Source organism: Canis lupus, chromosome 33 (genome assembly GCF_048164855.1).
Source record: "Canis lupus baileyi chromosome 33, mCanLup2.hap1, whole genome shotgun sequence".
Classification (NCBI taxonomy): Eukaryota; Metazoa; Chordata; class Mammalia; order Carnivora; family Canidae; genus Canis; species Canis lupus.
The window spans coordinates 26,395,720-26,412,313 of NC_132870.1; the positions used below are offsets into that span (position 1 = coordinate 26,395,720).

A 16,594-nucleotide genomic window follows, 5' to 3' on the forward strand; every position below is an offset into this window, starting at 1 on the left:
TTTTTTTAATGTTTATTTATTTATGATAGTCACACACAGAGAGAGAGAGAGAGAGACAGAGACACAGGCAGAGGGAGAAGCAGGCTCCATGTACCGGGAGCCCGACGTGGGATTCGATCCCGAGTCTCCAGGATCACGCCCTGGGCCAAAGGCAGGCGCCAAACCGCTGCGCCACCCAGGGATCCCTGTGATGGTGTTTAAACAATCTATATTCTATCAAAACTCAGAACTGTTTACAAAAAAAAGACTGAATTTTATTGTATATTAAAAATAAATACGAAGCAAAAAAAGAGGTTAAAATATGTATAAAAGTATAAATGTAATAAGCTCTTGTTCCAATGAACAATTACCAATCTGTGATTCTTTTCTCAGCTTTACGTCACCAAGGTAAGGTAGTTTTGAGGAAAATACAATCTTTTGGAAGGTTTTGTCAACTTTTGAGACCTATCACTGTGATGGGAATTAACAATAATCTCAGCTTTAAGAATTCAGAAAGTTGCACAAACCAGGGAACTTCATTATTAAAATTGAGGAAATTAAAAAAAATTGAGGAAATTTAAGAAATTTGGCATAATAGCTGGGATGCCTTTGTAATTAAGAATAAATGATACCTCCAGCACACTGATTTGCTGTTAAATTTCTCTAAAGATCCAATGCTCTTGTTAACTGGACACGAGCCCCAACAAACTTATTAAGATGAAAGCCATGTTACTCCAGCCTGAGGAAAAAATAGGACCAGCCTAAGTTGTGATCACTAAAAGCTAAAGATGAAATGTGCTGAGGTATCTATCTTTTTAAACCAGGATCTAAACATGATATTCAAATACTATGGTAATGCCAATACATGGGTTTAAGTTGTTATCTAACTGGCATATTGGAAAATTAAGAGTATTAGCAAGAGAATGGTCCGACTCAGATAACAAATACCTACTAGAAGCCATTTGGATCACAAAATAAACAAATGAAGAAAAAAGAATAGAAAGAATTACATCCACAAAAATAAAATATGGCTTTAGATGTCAGATAATGATAATACTTTGATGGGCAATATACCAAAAACTCACACAGAGCAATGAATACAGAGACCAAGAACCCGACTTCTAGTTACTGAGCTTGATAAAGTCACTCAGTTTCTCTGGAACTTAATTTTCTCAATTTTTTTCAATCAAGCAATATGTAATTTAGTTTGTAAAAGGTAGTGTATTAGATGTCGGAATACAAAAGTGCTAAAAAGTGAGCTATGCCCATAGCCAAGACAGGGCATGCACTGCATCATCCACATCAGCATCATCCAGTAAGTGGAAAGACAAAGGAGTCCTCTTGGCATAATCAGGAAGCTAATCGTTGACCTAATGCCGAAAGGAAGGATTAGAACCCATTAAAGTTTTCTAGGGTCAGTGCTATTTGTATACTAGCATGCTCCATATAGAATATTGAGACTATCTAAAGGTAGATTTAAAGATAGGTGCCGTCTATCCTGACCTTCTATAAAATGAAAAGGGTAATATATATTACACACATGAGCCATAGACAGAGAGATGTGATATATGTAGCAAGCATTGGAGTAATGTGTGCCACTTTGTAAAGTTGACAGACTATAAAGCACACAGTATAGACAGCCCTTTCTCAGAGCCTCAAAATAAATCAGTGATAAATCCTGAGTTAGAACTTCATTATTTGAAGCTCAGACTGGTTGTTTCTTTAGATTTGAACCAAGCTGTTGCTACCAATTTGCTTTTTAAAATTGCTCGTTTGCTGTTTAAACAAAGCAATTTATGTTCATAGTTAAAAAAAACTCTGTCTCCACCTCTCTCCAATCCAGATTCACTCTCAGAGCAAAATTTTTAACTTTAGGTCTAGTGATTATTTACATAACTCCAAATAATGTTTCTATCATTAGTTTTTACCTTATCAATTTTTGAAATTATCTACTGATTCCAATTCTAAGAGATAAGTTCATTAGTTCATTTGACCCCCAACCTATTCCTCTTAAATTTTCTAATCTTAGTACTTTAGACTTTATTCCTTATTCCACCAAACACACTATATTTGACCCTACCAACTGGCTTTTTTACCTCATTCCCTTCATCCTTCTCTCTCTGAATTTTTATCTTCTTCACTTTTATTTTTTCATTTCAAGGTTGATATTCTATAATCATACTGAATTTTCTATGCTCTTCCTATTAGTATATTTCCAAATTTTTTCTAAGAATAGGAAAAACCTGGAGTGTTTGCTAAACAGGTCTCTGGACCTTCCATATACCTAGGGAATCAGAATCTTAAGAAATCTGGATAACTAGATTTTTAACAAGCACCCACAAATACTTCTTACACTGAAGTAACTTTGAGAAGCATTATCTATGTATTGAGTTTTGGCCAAGTATAATGTTTTAATTAAATTTCCTCTCCTGTTCAGCTTCTGTTTTGACTTGTGCTTCTAATTATGTTTCCTTCATTGTCAGTCATAATCATAACTATAAATTATTCAAATGTCTCACAGATTCCACAGACTATGGAATTCTCTCTTTACACAAACAGCTCCGTTTGGAAATCTCTATCCTCTAGCTGCAATATGGACTGGATTTTTTTGGCATCCTAAGACTTTGTTTCTTTGGTCTCCAGCTTAGATCTGTTTTCTAGATCCCATACATTCATCCTTTTTGGTTTACTTAGTTGTTTTGCAGGAGCATATCCCTAACTTACATTCTGTATGAAAGGATGCATATAAGGTAAATTTCCCAAGTCCTTAAATGTCTGAAATGTCCTTATTTGGTCTTCACCCTAGATTGATGGTTGCCTGGGCAAATTCTAGGAAGAACATTATTTTTCTCTCAAAACTCGGAAGGCACTACTCCAGTCATTAAGCATTCATTTGTGCTTGTAAGTCAAATCCAGTTTGATTCTCATTCCCTTTCACGTGACCTGTTCTCTCTCTCTCTCTCTCCTGCCTCATGCCCTAGGGCTTTCAGGATCTTCTTTATAAAAGCTTCAGTTTTCTGAGATTTTTATAATGTGTCTGGGACTCAGAAGACTGAGATCCTAGAATTCTTAGATCTCTTCTACTAGCTCTTTGGTAATGAACTCTCCATTCCTTCTGGCACTCATATTAGTCCAATATTGGACTTCCTAGATTAAATCTCCATGTCTCCTCTTTCTACCTCCTTTTTCTGTCTCTTTGGCATCGTGTTATACTTTCTGATAGATTTACCTTATATTCTAACTTTCCTGTATTAGTTTTCCAGGAGTGCCATAACAAATGATCACAAATGATCACAAACTCAGTGGCTTAAAACAACAGAACACCATTTGTCCCACTATACCTTCTACTGAGTTATTTGTCTTTACAATAACAATATTTTAGTATGTCTGTGATTATGATTTCCTCCTAGCTTCCTCTTCCTCTTTAATGGATACAAGAGTTTCTAAAATCTCAGAGACACTCATCGGACTTTTTAAAATTCAAATTCTCTTCTTTCTACTTTCTTTTGTTTTTTCTTTTTTACTATTGATAAAATTTCCTCAAATTCATTCACATGCTATTTAGTGGACACGTAAGTCCTGGGTATACAAATTCCCTATTCTTATGGAACTTATATTCTAGTAGGAGAGGCAGGTATAGAAGCAATGAATAGGACTATATTCTTACTATATTGGATACAATAAGCCCCATAAAGGAAAACAAATGAGGTCAAGAAAGGAATGAATAAGGGAAGGGACAAAATTTAAATGGAAAGGACAGGGAAGATCTCCCTGATAGGTAATATTTCAGTACAGACCTAAATAAAGTAGGGAAGCAGGTCAAGCAGGTATCAGGGAGGAACACTGCAGAGGCCAGGATGGCTGGAGCACACCAATCAAAAGGAAGAGTGGTAAGCAAAGAATTCAGAGAGGAAGCCCAGTATTAGGTCACACAGGACTTTGTATACCGTGGTGAATATTTAAAACTTATTTTGAGCAAAATGAAAAGCCACTGGGGTTTGAGCAGAGCCTGGACACAATCTAACTTACATTTTAAAAGGATCAAGGTAACTTCTGTGTGGAAAGCAGTCTACAGGGGGACAAGGTGGCAGCAGGGGAAGAATCAGGAGGCTACGACAATTGGTCAAGTGAAAGATGGATAAAGTGGCAAGGATGGGAAGTAGAGAGAAGTGACTATCTCCTAAATGTATTTCAAAAGCACAGCTGAAGGGAGAAACTACTAAGCTAGAAGTGGGGTTAAGATAAGAAAGGCACCAGGAAGGATTGCTAAGTTACTGACTGCAGAAGTTGAGAACAGAAACAAGTGAGTGCGGAGAAGAATCAGTTTTGTAGGGGGATCCCTGGGTGGCTCAGCGGTTTAGCGCCTGCCTTTGGCCCAGGGCGTGATCCTGGAGTCCTGGCGTGATCCTGGAGTCCTGGGATCGAGTCTCGAGTCGGGCTCCTGGCATAGAGCCTGCTTCTCCCTCCTCCTGTGTCTCTGCCTCTCTCTCTCTATCATAAATAGATAAATAAATCTTTAAAAAAAAAAAAAAGAGTCAGTTTTGTACATGGTAACCTTGAGTTGTCTCTGAGACATTTAGGTGGGAAGACAATATGTTTATTGGATGTGTAAATCTTGAGTTCAAGAAGAGATTCGGGCTGTTACAAATCTGGGAGGCACAGATGGTATCTAAAGCTACGGGACTGAAAGGCATCACTTAGAGCAATAGCTATGGACAGCAAACTTTGGTCCATGGCCTGTTTTTATTTGTGTAAATACAGTTTCCTTGGAACAAAAGCCACATTCATACTTTTATTCTCTCTGGTTACTGTTGTGCTACAAAGGCAGAGCTAAGTAGTTGTGGCAGAGACCCTACGGCCTTCAAAGCCTACTATTCACTATCAGGGCCCTTTACAGAAAACATTAGCCAACTTCTGTCTTAGAGAATAAACAGATATGTGGGCTAAGTACTGAGCCGTGGGGCATTTCAAAAGTTGAGTTCAGAAGTAAGAGGATCTAGAAAAGGAGACTGCTGGAGAAGCCATCAAAATAAAAGAGTGCTGTCCCAGAGACAAAAAGAAAAAAAAAAAAAAAGTTTCAAGGAAGACAAAGTGATGACTGTGAAAGGTTCTGCTGATAATTCATGTAAGATAAGAACTTAAAACTGATCATTTTCTTTGTCACGTGGAAGTTGCATTTTGACAAAAGCAGTTTGGTAGAGTAGTAGTGAAAACCTGACTAAAGGTGATCCTTGACAATTTGGTTGATATTTAAGATTACACTAGAAAAAACTGATGTGTACATGGGAAAAGCTTATTGAAGGGTCAGCTTCCCAAGGAGACATATGGGTAAGAAGTTGGCTATTCCACTGGGAGGTTTCTAAGTGAGAATGCAGAGAGCTCTGCTGGAGCAACACCGCTATTGGGCGTCTACTTTCCTCTTTCTTCAATTTCTGTAGAAGAAACCAGCCCATTCCACAAACCCCAAACCTGCATGATAAACATCTGCGTGCTATTCCATAATAAAAGTTACATTAACTGCCCCCGCCTCCTGTAAAGCACCACATCCCACTCTCATCCTCCTCTCTCCTATCTGACATCAACAAGCCCACAACCACTCTGAGTTTATGCAAAGCAGTTTGGCTTCTTCTTATACTACAGACCCTTCAGCACATATACTTAAGGTGGTACTTCCTCCACAGTTTCATCAATAACTGCATCTCCGACTGTTCATCAAATTCTATAAATATTTTGAAATCTCCAGCTCTGATGAGTCCTCCTTATTTGTTGTTTCAGGATTATCCTTTTTTATTCACTTACTATCACTATAATAGGATATTCACTAGAAGGAAGAGCAGACAAACAATTGTAGTCACCCTTGCCATCTTGTCTCAGTATTTCACTCTGTCAAAAATAATAAACTAATTAATTCTTTCAGGCCCTTCTATATACACTGGACATGGCCAAACAGTGTCAATCAAGACTTTCCCTTCAACTAGACTAAAATGAGATTTTATTCTATTATTTTGCAAATTATCTGTATTTTTCTCTCATAACAGCAAGTTGTATTAGGATGAAAGTTTATTAATGGTAGTAGCAAGTGAGATAATTGAATGGAGTGTAAAACTTGTATTTGATAATATGTATATACACCAAACAGCTACATGTATGCCAAATACCATCATACTACTGCATATCATTACTAAAACTATTTATAGAGATTCTTACTAGAGCCTTAACAATGACAAACACCAAATAAATACAAATAAGTTTTCAATGTTCACATAATAACCATTATGTTCTATATATATAATTCAAATTCTGTGATATGAGCCAACTTAAAAAAACATTACAGGAATTCATACACTTTAGACTCAAACACATATTGTATGGATTATTCTCAGGAAATTTTATTACGTCCAAATGTATGGTACATTCAATGGCAGATTCCATCACCTACTCCTCAAATGATGTACTCAAAAAAAGAAAACCTACAGTAATTTCAACTTAAGCATACATTATGAATGATACAACAAATTCATTTTAAAGAACTATAGGATTCATTCTCATTCCAAATAAAAGCAACATGAATTACCTACAGCACAGTGTCTCTAAGTGAACCAGTCACCTACACTATGTAACAAAAATGCAAACTATGAAAAGCATAGCTTCAACTCATTTTTTTTTAGAAAAACGCAAAAAAAAGTGTTTTGTTTTGTTTTTTTAAGTGAGAGAGTGAAAGTGGGGAAAGAGGGGGCAGAGGGAGAGAGAGAGACAATCTTCAGCAATCTCCATGCTCTGCATGGAACCTGATGCAGGGTCCATCTCAAGACCCTGAGATCATGCATGACCTGAGCCAGTATCAACATTATCAAGAGTCAGAGACCCAATGTATTGAGCCACCCAGGTGCCCCCATGAATTTTCAAGTTATTAAGAAAACAAACAAGGACATACAGACTATCAAAGTAATACTGACATGCAGTACCACCTTTGATCCTATATAAACAAGTCTAACTTCATTATGATTTCACAATTCAGAAGACTGCAGGGCAGTATCCATTAAAACTGAGATTGGGGGCGGGGGGGGACCTGGGTGGCTCAGTGGGTTGAGCAACTGACTCTTATATTCAGCTGAGGTCATGTTTTCAGGGTTGTGAGATCGAGCCCTGCAAGGGGCTCCATGTTCAGAAGGGAATCTGCTTCTCTCCCATTATTTTTACCCTTCACATAATATGACAAGACCTTTGGTCTTCTGTCTTGAAGTCAAAAGGAAAAAAATGACATTTATTAAATATTTACTATGTGCCATGTGTGAGACACTGATAAATCTTACACACTTGATCTCATTTAACTGCCACAGCAATTCAACATTAGTCGTGCTATCCCTATTTTGCAGATGAAGAAATTGAGCTGAGGGATGTCAAGTGATGCCCAAGACAGTCAAGCTAGGCCTACCATCTAAGTGTTTTGACTATTAGTCTAAAACTCTTTGACACACTTGTTTTTTAGAAGTTTCAGAAATCATCTCACCCAGCACTTCCTCAACTGAATTCCATGAAACTCTAGAGTCACTAAGATATTAACAAATGTTCTGAGAGATAAGGGCTCTGGAGTTCAAACGTTTAGGACAAGTTACTTTGTATCAGAATTTCCCAGAAAATGTGCATTGTGCATAATTTTTATATGCATAGTTTATTATGCACATTGTGACTCTCTAAGAAGGTGATAAAATGGGAAGTGTTCTGCTCACTTATCAAATACCATGAAGGACTGTGTTTAAATATTCTATGGAAAAAAAAAATAAAAAAAAAAATAAATAAATATTCTATGGTATGTTTTTGCTCAACTCAGCACACTTTGGAAAATGACCATCTAGTCCAATCTCCTCTTTCCATGGTTTAATAAAATTGAGATACAGATAAATGACTCAGTCAAGGCCACAAAGGAACTTAATAAATGGCCAAGGCTGGTACCAAGGAGATCTGATGATTCCTGCCAGGACACTCTTTCCCCTCTATCATCCTGTCTCACTTCAATACTGTTTCTACAAACTCCAACACCAAGGAAAACCAGGGGAAAAAAAGTATTAAACCTATCATTTACTCTGGTTCTTCTGAGTGGCAGTATAGAGAAACCATTTACAGAAATGAAGCTCAAAATGGTCTACCTCTGAGTGTACTGGTATTTCAGAGAACTGGGATATATTTGGAAATGTGGGAAAAGATTCCACTGTAATAATGCTGAGTAACACTTTTCAGCCAAGTTGTGCTACATTCAGGTTTTTCTTTTTGTTTTTGTTTTTTTTTAAAGATCTTATTTATTTATTCATGACAAATGTATTGAGAGAGAGAGAGAGAGAGAGGCAGAGACACAGGCAGAGGGAGAAGCAGGCTCCATGCAGGGAGCCCGACTTGGGCCTGGATCCCGTGACCCCAGGATCACACCCTGGGCTGAAGGCGGCGCTAAACCACTGAGCCACCTGGGCTGCCCAGGTTTTTCTTTGAAGTGCTGTAGAACTACACCCTAGTCCTGCATTGCCAAAGGTCAAAATATCCAATTTGAGACCATTTTTATACGAAACTATTTGTTCAGTTTTCCTCTTACTCTTTTACCTTAAAGGGGCTTCCTTTCACTTTGTCCTCCCCTGCCAGCAAGCAGTAAACAGCCCCAAGCCAAGCATGCCCCCTGGCGGTTTAGATCAGGAACTGCGTAATGTGACATCCCTTCCAATTAGTAGCTCACCTCCTGGGCCCTCCCCCAAACCACACTCTTCTAAGAATTCTTACCCATTTGCTTCAGTAAAACCTTCTCTTTTCTATCATTTATTCTCAGTGAAAAAAAAAAAAAAAAAAAAGGCACTTTTGGCATTCTAGTTACTTAAAAATCGTCTAAGTACACTTGTAGCTAAAGAAACACACCACAGTGAAAGGCCAATATAGCCTTGGAAATGCACTAAGAGAAGCCTTGCCCCAGGGGAGAATGTTAGAATACTTAATATTTATCCAATGCTTTCGAGGATAATTGGCACTGAGAAGGACCTTGAAGATCACTGCTAGGTCTACTGCATTATTTTACAGGTAAAACAAACGAACAAACAAACAAAAAACAAGAAATGAGGGAATTACCTGCCCAAATAACACAGAGTTCATGGCAAAGTCAGGATGAAGGCCTAGGAGTTGTCATTTCAAAGCCAGTGCAATGTCAACTAGGCCATATGCCCCCGGCTCCTCAAGAGTGTTTTTCTTATCAGTTAACATTCAAGTAAAATATTTTTTAGTGTTTACATATTTTTCCTTAATTATTTATATGGATATTATGGCTCTCTTGAGAGCAGGGCCCATAAATCTCCTTAGTGCCGTGTCGAACAGTATCTAGCACGCTTCATAAATATTTACTTTCTTCATCCATTATTGCTGTACTTATTGCAAATCTAGAATATTTTCCCCATGTTATGCGTTTAGACGAGCCAACAACCTAACTACCATCTCACAACACTCTTTCTACAGGAAACTGTGCCCCAAATTGATGGGGAACAAAAGGCTAGCTGAGGACAAAGCAGAAGCTCACACCCTGCAACCCCCCTTCCCCACCCCTACCCCACCCCCGGGCGTGACATTCCTCAGGCACTCCTGGATGCCCTAAAGCTAAAGGAAAGGAAAAACAAATAGTTAGCTTAGAGCTATTATAGTCCTAGAGACGGGAGTCTCCCACCATTTACAAAATGCCTTAGTGACTTACAAGAAAAAAGCATCCTTACCTAAATTCCAGAAGGAAACTCCCTACTGTCTTAATGTTAATGGTTTACTAGAGAGAAAAACAACCTTAACTTGACTATGGCAAGAGCTCCAGTATCTTCTAGGTCCTCTTTAGCATATGAAAATCCTTTTGAAACTTCCCTTTCCTTACCTCCCCCAACTCCCAGATACATGATCAGCTACCCCTCAAAGCCCAGGACAGCAGTCCTTCCTGCCCCAGGGTCCCTCTCCGTGCTTTCATAAAAACCACCATTTTGGACCAAAGATGCCTCAAGAAATCTTTCTTGGTCCTCGCTTGGGATCTCACTCCTACCAAACCTCACCTATATTCCAAAACTACATTAAAATCATCACACCATACATAACCTACTGGAACACATTCCATTCAGAATTTGGGACGTCTTGATAAGGGTTCCTGTCCACCACCTGATGAGTCCTGACTGAACAAGAACGGGAAAGAACATGTACCATAGGGGGAAACAGCAATCAATTTTGAAGACCCTGGTTATTTTTAGCATCAGTTGCATTCATAATCACAAAGCTATACTATCTCCGTCTTCTCTCCCATAAAATACTACTCTTCCATCCTAAGTTCGTGTAAGAGATGTCAAGCATTTTGTAAATCACAGGTATCAAGAATGATTACAGGTATTACTTATAATACCTGTAGTATAATTTATATTGTGGACGCTCTGACTAATCACCTGTAATATAATTGATATTACAGGCACTGACTCATCACTTTCCATACGCGTTATCATGAAATTCTTACAGCCCTGTTTTACAGATAAGAAAAAAAAAAAAAAAAAAAGCAAGGCGTGGCAGGTTAAGAAAAAACTCGTCCGGGGTCGCTCGGTCACAGAGCTAAGAGCTGGAAACTTCAGGATTCGAGCTTCGCTCTGAAAGCCTCCGAAGCTGGTGCTCCTAAAAGATGGGAATTAAGGCAAGAAAAGGTTTTACAGGAAAAAAAAAAAAGGGGGGGGGGGGCGCCTGGGTCGTTCAGTGGTTGAGCGTCTGCCTTTGGCTGAGGTCGTGGTCCCCAGGTCCCGGGCTCGAGTCCTGCATCGGGCTCCCGGTGCATGGAGCCTGCTTCTCCCTCTGCCTGTGTCTCTGCATCTCTCTCTCTCTGTGTCTTTCATGAATAAATGAATTTTTTTTTTTTTTTTTAAAGTACTACTCCGTTCAGGGCTCGGAAATCAGTGAGGCACGAAAGCAAGTCTTCCAATCTGGCTATTGTCACCGACACACAGTGGAATGTGTGGGCGCCAAGAAAAAGGAGCATAAGTGACGGCGACGTGGGTCCTTTCCTGACTCAGGAAATCGCCGCGATGCCTGCACCTCGCTTCGCGCCCCGGGCCGCGCCCGTCAGAGGAGACCCGGGCCTGGGGGTGCAAACACGTGACCATCAATGCCGGCGTCCGGGAGCGGGTCCCTCGCGGGAGCCCCCGCCCACCCGCGCCCCCGCCCGCGCCCCCAGAACACGCGCTGCTCGCGGCCGCCCGCCCCGCTGCAGGGCCCGGGGGAGGCGCGCCGGGCCGCGCTGTCTTCCGGGAGCCCCGCGCCGCAGCGGGGGCGGGGGATGGGGGGCCTCGGCCGCTCCGCCACCCCCGCGCGGCCGGGGAAGGAGGGAGGAGGCCGCTCGGAGGCCCGGGCCCCACCCCGCGCCTCCCCTGCGCGCCGCCCGCCGGGGGCCCCCCGCGAGCTACTCACGGAAGAAGAGGCGGTACCCGGGGGAGCGGGGCCGGCCGCGCTCCTCCGTGCGGTACGAGGCCATGGCGCGGTGCGGGCCAGGCCCTGCGCGCGCTCCCCGGGGCGCGCGGGCGGCAGCGGGGGGCCCCGCGCGCCAGCCCCAGCCCGTGCGCAGGAGCGGCAGGAGCGGCAGCAGCGCGCGCATGGCGTCCGCGGCGGTCGGGCTCCGCGCGGGGCGGCGCTGGGGGGCCCTGGCCCGGCCGCGCGCCGGCGCCCCCTACTGGCCGGAGCCGTCACTCCCGCCCGCCCTCTAGGGGTTCCCCGTGGCCGCGCGGCGGGGCGCCCTGTGCCCAAGCGAGGCCAGGGTTCAGGGCTGAGCCAGAGAGCGTCCAGCACCCCCGAGGAGCTCACGGCCACGTACTACCGCGTATGTGCATTCGTGCCTTCGCTCGTGCGCTCACTAGTCACTAGCACAACAGTATCCTTATTATGATGATTCAATATCGAGGGATCGTGCGCAGCCCGGGTGGCCCAGAGCTTTAGCGCCGCCTGCAGCCCGGGCTGTGGTCCTGGAGACCCGGGATCGAGTCCCACGTCGGGCTCCCTGCATGGAGCCTGCTTCTCCCTCCGCCTGTGTCTCTCTGTCTCTCTCTCTTTCTCTCTCTCTCTGAATTAAAATATATATATATATATTTTATGCATATATCTATATATATATTGAGTGATTGTTCTGTGCCAGGCACTGGTCCAGAGCCCGTCTAACGAAGGAGACAAGCTTTACACCCACAGAGACGTCGTTGTAAGACATCATCAGACCTTGTGAAGATTTGACCTTGACGCTGACTTCTAGAACAACAACAACAACAAAATACATGAGTAACTTCAAACGCCCTCTCCTTCCTTCATAAGGCGTTTTCCTACTTAACCCAACTAGAGGTGATTTATCCTTTTAATTAATTAACTTATCCTTCTGACGTTTTCACTTCTACAATGGCACTTAATGAGCCAGACACTCAGGAATTAAGATTTAGCGTCCTTGCAGGATGCAGCAGCCTGCCCTGCGTATAATGGCTCCTTTGTTGTGGCGGTAAACTGCTCCTGGAAGTCCCTTTTACCAAATCTTTCTATTAGCATGTGACATTTTGATTATCCACTTTACAGAAAAACTTGGAAGAAACAGTTTTCCAAAGGCAATATCTCCACTTCATACTCTCTCCCCATTTCAATTCAAATATGCTTCCTCTACCTTCTCCAGATCACCAGTGACCTCTGGTCAATGTGAAGTCCAAGTCTTACAATAAATCTTTCTTTACCAGAAGAAAGCAGTAAAAAATAAATAAATAAATAAATAAATAAATAAATAAATAAATAAATAAATAAAACATCTAAAGAAAATTAAATGTTATTCAATCTGAAAGTGAAAGCAAAGATAGCAATTTTGCAAAAAATAGGCCAAAAAAAGTGCACCTATGCTCTTTGCAAAAATTAAGTGGAATGGTTTTAATTAAAAGAGAAAGCATCTTTTGGGGTCCTTCAGTGGCTCAGTTAGTTAACTGTGCTATCAGCTCAGGTCATGATCTCAGGGTCCTGGGATGGAGCTCTGCATGGGGCTTCATGCTCAGCAGGAAGCGTGCTTCTTCCTGTCCCTTTGCCTGTGCTCTGCCTGCTTGTGTGCTCTCTATATATCAAATAAACAAATAAAATCTTTTAAAGAGAGAGAAGGCATTTTTAAAATAACCTTTTAAGGTACTGTAATAAAAATTGGCTTCTAAGTGAAATGTTAATATACACAATGAATACATAAGTTCATGAAAAATATAATTCTAACTTAAAATCCTGGCTCTTGCAACATAAGACAAACATATTTGCAAATATTAATTTATATTAAGTCATGATATGGATCTGATTTTTTAAAATTAGTTGAAACAAACCTTTACTTACAAAATCTGCAAACAGAAATCTTACCAAGATGGTTCTATAGCCACCATATAACTCTGCATAGGTTAATACTTACATCTAGATGGTGGTCAGAATTTTGATCAACATAAATGTCTGGTTGTAGGTGATATAGGGCTCTCCCATGTGAGAGAGCCAAGTTATTTCTATTTGTTACTCTTACGTGTTTAATTTCCATTGCTAAGGTCACCCTCATAGTTCAAAATAGCTGCTACAGCTCCAACCATCACATCTTCATTTCACCTAGGAAGAAAGAAAGAAAGAAAGAAAGAAAGAAAGAAAGAAAGAAAGAAAGAAAGAAGGCTGTGCCCCTTCCCTTAAGAACACATCCCAGAAACTCTAACATTACTTTTATTTGCATTATATTGAGCAACACTTAGTCTACTGGCCACAACTAACTCTAAACTAGCAGCTTTTTTTCTGAATCAACAGAGGCCTAGATAAAAACTGGATGTCATACTACTACAGAAGAAAGGGAAAATGAATATTGGAGGACAACCAGCAGTCTGCCACAAATGACATTTTCTTTCCCTATTGTCCAACTTCCTTGGAAAGATCTGTGAGAATTCTACATATTTCTACTCCAACTATGAACTGGGTTCACGTTCTTCCCAACTAGATACCTGGCTTCGTTCAATTTCACCAATTACTTCACGGCAGTTAAAATTAAGAGACTGGTTTACCCAATTTCCAGAAAGGATCTCTGGGAGATATTGTCAGTAACCCCTTAGGCTCTACTTAGATTGCAGATCGTAAAATGTTTTTGTTGACTGTGGTGGCTTCATATGTAAGTTTGATTAGGTTAAACTGTGAGTCAGACTCTCCCATAAAGGGGGGGGGGAGGGGATTTCTTTTGTGAATATGTCATAGCGGAAATTTAATTTTGTTTCCTCATGGAGAAAAGAAAGCTTAATTGTTCTATTAACCTTTGAAGTTCAGATGTTTCAATGAGATAAACCCTACTGAGACCAAGTTGTGGCTAATTTCTAATGATCTGTAGATTCTTAGGATAAGACCAAAGCTGGCAGAGTGTTCTGGAGCTGAAGTGGATTGTCCAATGAAGAGCCTTTATAACTCCAATGACTGGAGTTTCCCTAGAAAGGCTATGATATGGATGAAGCAGCAAAGGCCACCCCTGAGAAGACTGGCAATCAAATCAAAAGTCTTTCATGAAAGGTGGCACAAAACCAGCGTCTCCCATAACTATGAAACTGTAGTAGAGATAGGAGTTGGTGCTAGAGAAAAATGAGATAATTATTGAATCCCAATTCTGTTTCTGCTTTTAGTTTTGGTAAATGTAACACAAAATCAAACTTGGATAGAGTTGTCATTTTCTGAAATGCTGGATTATCCTGATAGGACATAAAAGAATTTTGGAATTGTGGAGTAGTCATTTATGTGTGATATTGTGTAAAAGCAGCATGTGTCTCTAAAATTAATTGTTATCCTTACCTAAAACATAATAAATAAATAAATTTTAAAAACTGCTAATTGCCATCACTCACACTTGCTAGCCAATAGCTAACTTTAGGGCCTGGGCTATGAAATATAGTCGGATTCAATATAAATAATGAGAATTTTAAAGTAATTTTGAATATTTTCTAATTTATCTGTTTAGGAACATACAAAATATTTCTCTGGCCTTTTGAATACTTTATCTAAAGGGCAACTTTGAAAATATTTTCATGTTACCAACTATTTAAAACATCTGTCATACTATCTAATAAATGTTGCAAAAGTATCTCTAACTGTTATTTAGAGTTCATGTTCATCCTCCATTTGTGAGCCACATTTTTTCCTTCTAAATACATGTCGAAGTTCCAGATCACTTCTCACTTAAAAATTGACTATTATTGTACTGAGGAACAAAGTTATTATCATGACAATACAACGAAACAACAGGGTTTTTATCTGCTAACTTTAGATCTTGAAATATATTAAATGCTGTCTTGATTTTATATATTTATGGTTTTTTAAAAGATTTTATTTATTCATGAGAGATACAGAGAGAGAGGCAGAGACACAGGCAAAGGGAGAAGGAGGCTCCACGCAGGGAGTCCAATGTGGGACTCAATCCCAGGACTCCAGGATCGCGCCCTGAGCCGAAGGCAGAGGCTCAACCGCTGAGCCACTGAGGCGTTCCTATATTTAGTTTTATAAAAGCTATGATACCTCAAGAGAATAAGAGAAGCTGCAGATGGGAGAAAATATTTGCAAAAAGTATATCTGATAAAGTACTATGACCAAAATATACAAAGAACTCTTAAAAATGAAATATAAGAAAATAAACAACCTAATTTTAAAAATGGTTAAAAAGGGATGCTTGGGTGGCTCAGTGATTGAGCATCTGCCTTTGGCTGAGGGAGCGATCCTGGCGTGCCAGGATCCAGTCCCACATCAGGCTTCTCACAGGGAGACGGCTTCTCCCTCTGTCTATATCTCTGCCTCTCTCTGTATCTTTCATGAATAAATAAATAAATAATTTTAAATGAATAAAAATGGTTAAAAGAAGGAAAAAACAAAATAGGGAGAAATACTGCAGTGATTAAATAAGTTTGTGGGTGACAGAACCTATTAGTTGCCCCCCAACATCAGTACTCTTCTTTTACAGCAAAAGAATGTTTGACTTTTCCAAATAAAAACTATACTTTCCAGCTTCCCTTGTAATAGGTATCACCACATAATTAAAGTCCACCAATGGGACATCTAGGGACATTCCTTAGGAAAATCTGGTATACACACACACACACACACACACACACAAACACACACAGCAGAATATTGTTCAGTCATGAGAAAGAAGGAAATCTTGCCATTTGTGACAACATGGAAGGAACCTGAGGGCATATTATGCTAAGTGAAATAAGCCAGACAGAGAAAGACAATATTACATGATCTCACTTACATGTGGAATGAAAGAAAGAAGAAAGAAGAAAGAAAGAAAAAGAAAGAAAGAAAGAAAGAAAGAAAGAAAGAAAGAAAGAAAGAAAGAAAGAAAAGCTGAATTCACAGAATCATAGTAGTATTAATAGTAGTTGCCATGGACTAGGGTGTGGAAGAAACAGGGAGATGTTGGTCAAACATCACAAATTTCCAGTTGTAAGTTCTAGGGCTCTACTGTACACCATGGTGACCATAGTCATGCTAAGAGAATAGATCTTAAATATTCTTAACACACACACATTAAAAAAAAGGAAATCTTGTCAGGTGATGAAGCTATTAACTAACATTATTT

At 40.2% G+C, this 16,594-nt stretch overlaps 1 protein-coding gene across 1 annotated transcript in view; it reads right to left on the minus strand.

The window, feature by feature from the left end:
* The window catches only part of PPA2 (inorganic pyrophosphatase 2), an 81,442-nt gene extending 69,834 nt beyond the window's left edge, over nt 1–11,608 (minus strand). Inside the window, exon 1 of the mRNA XM_072810138.1 lies at nt 11,425–11,608. Within this exon, the coding sequence (XP_072666239.1) occupies nt 11,425–11,608 (184 nt within the window). The remainder of the gene's footprint in view (nt 1–11,424) is intronic.
* Nucleotides 11,609–16,594: the final 4,986 nt, after the last annotated feature.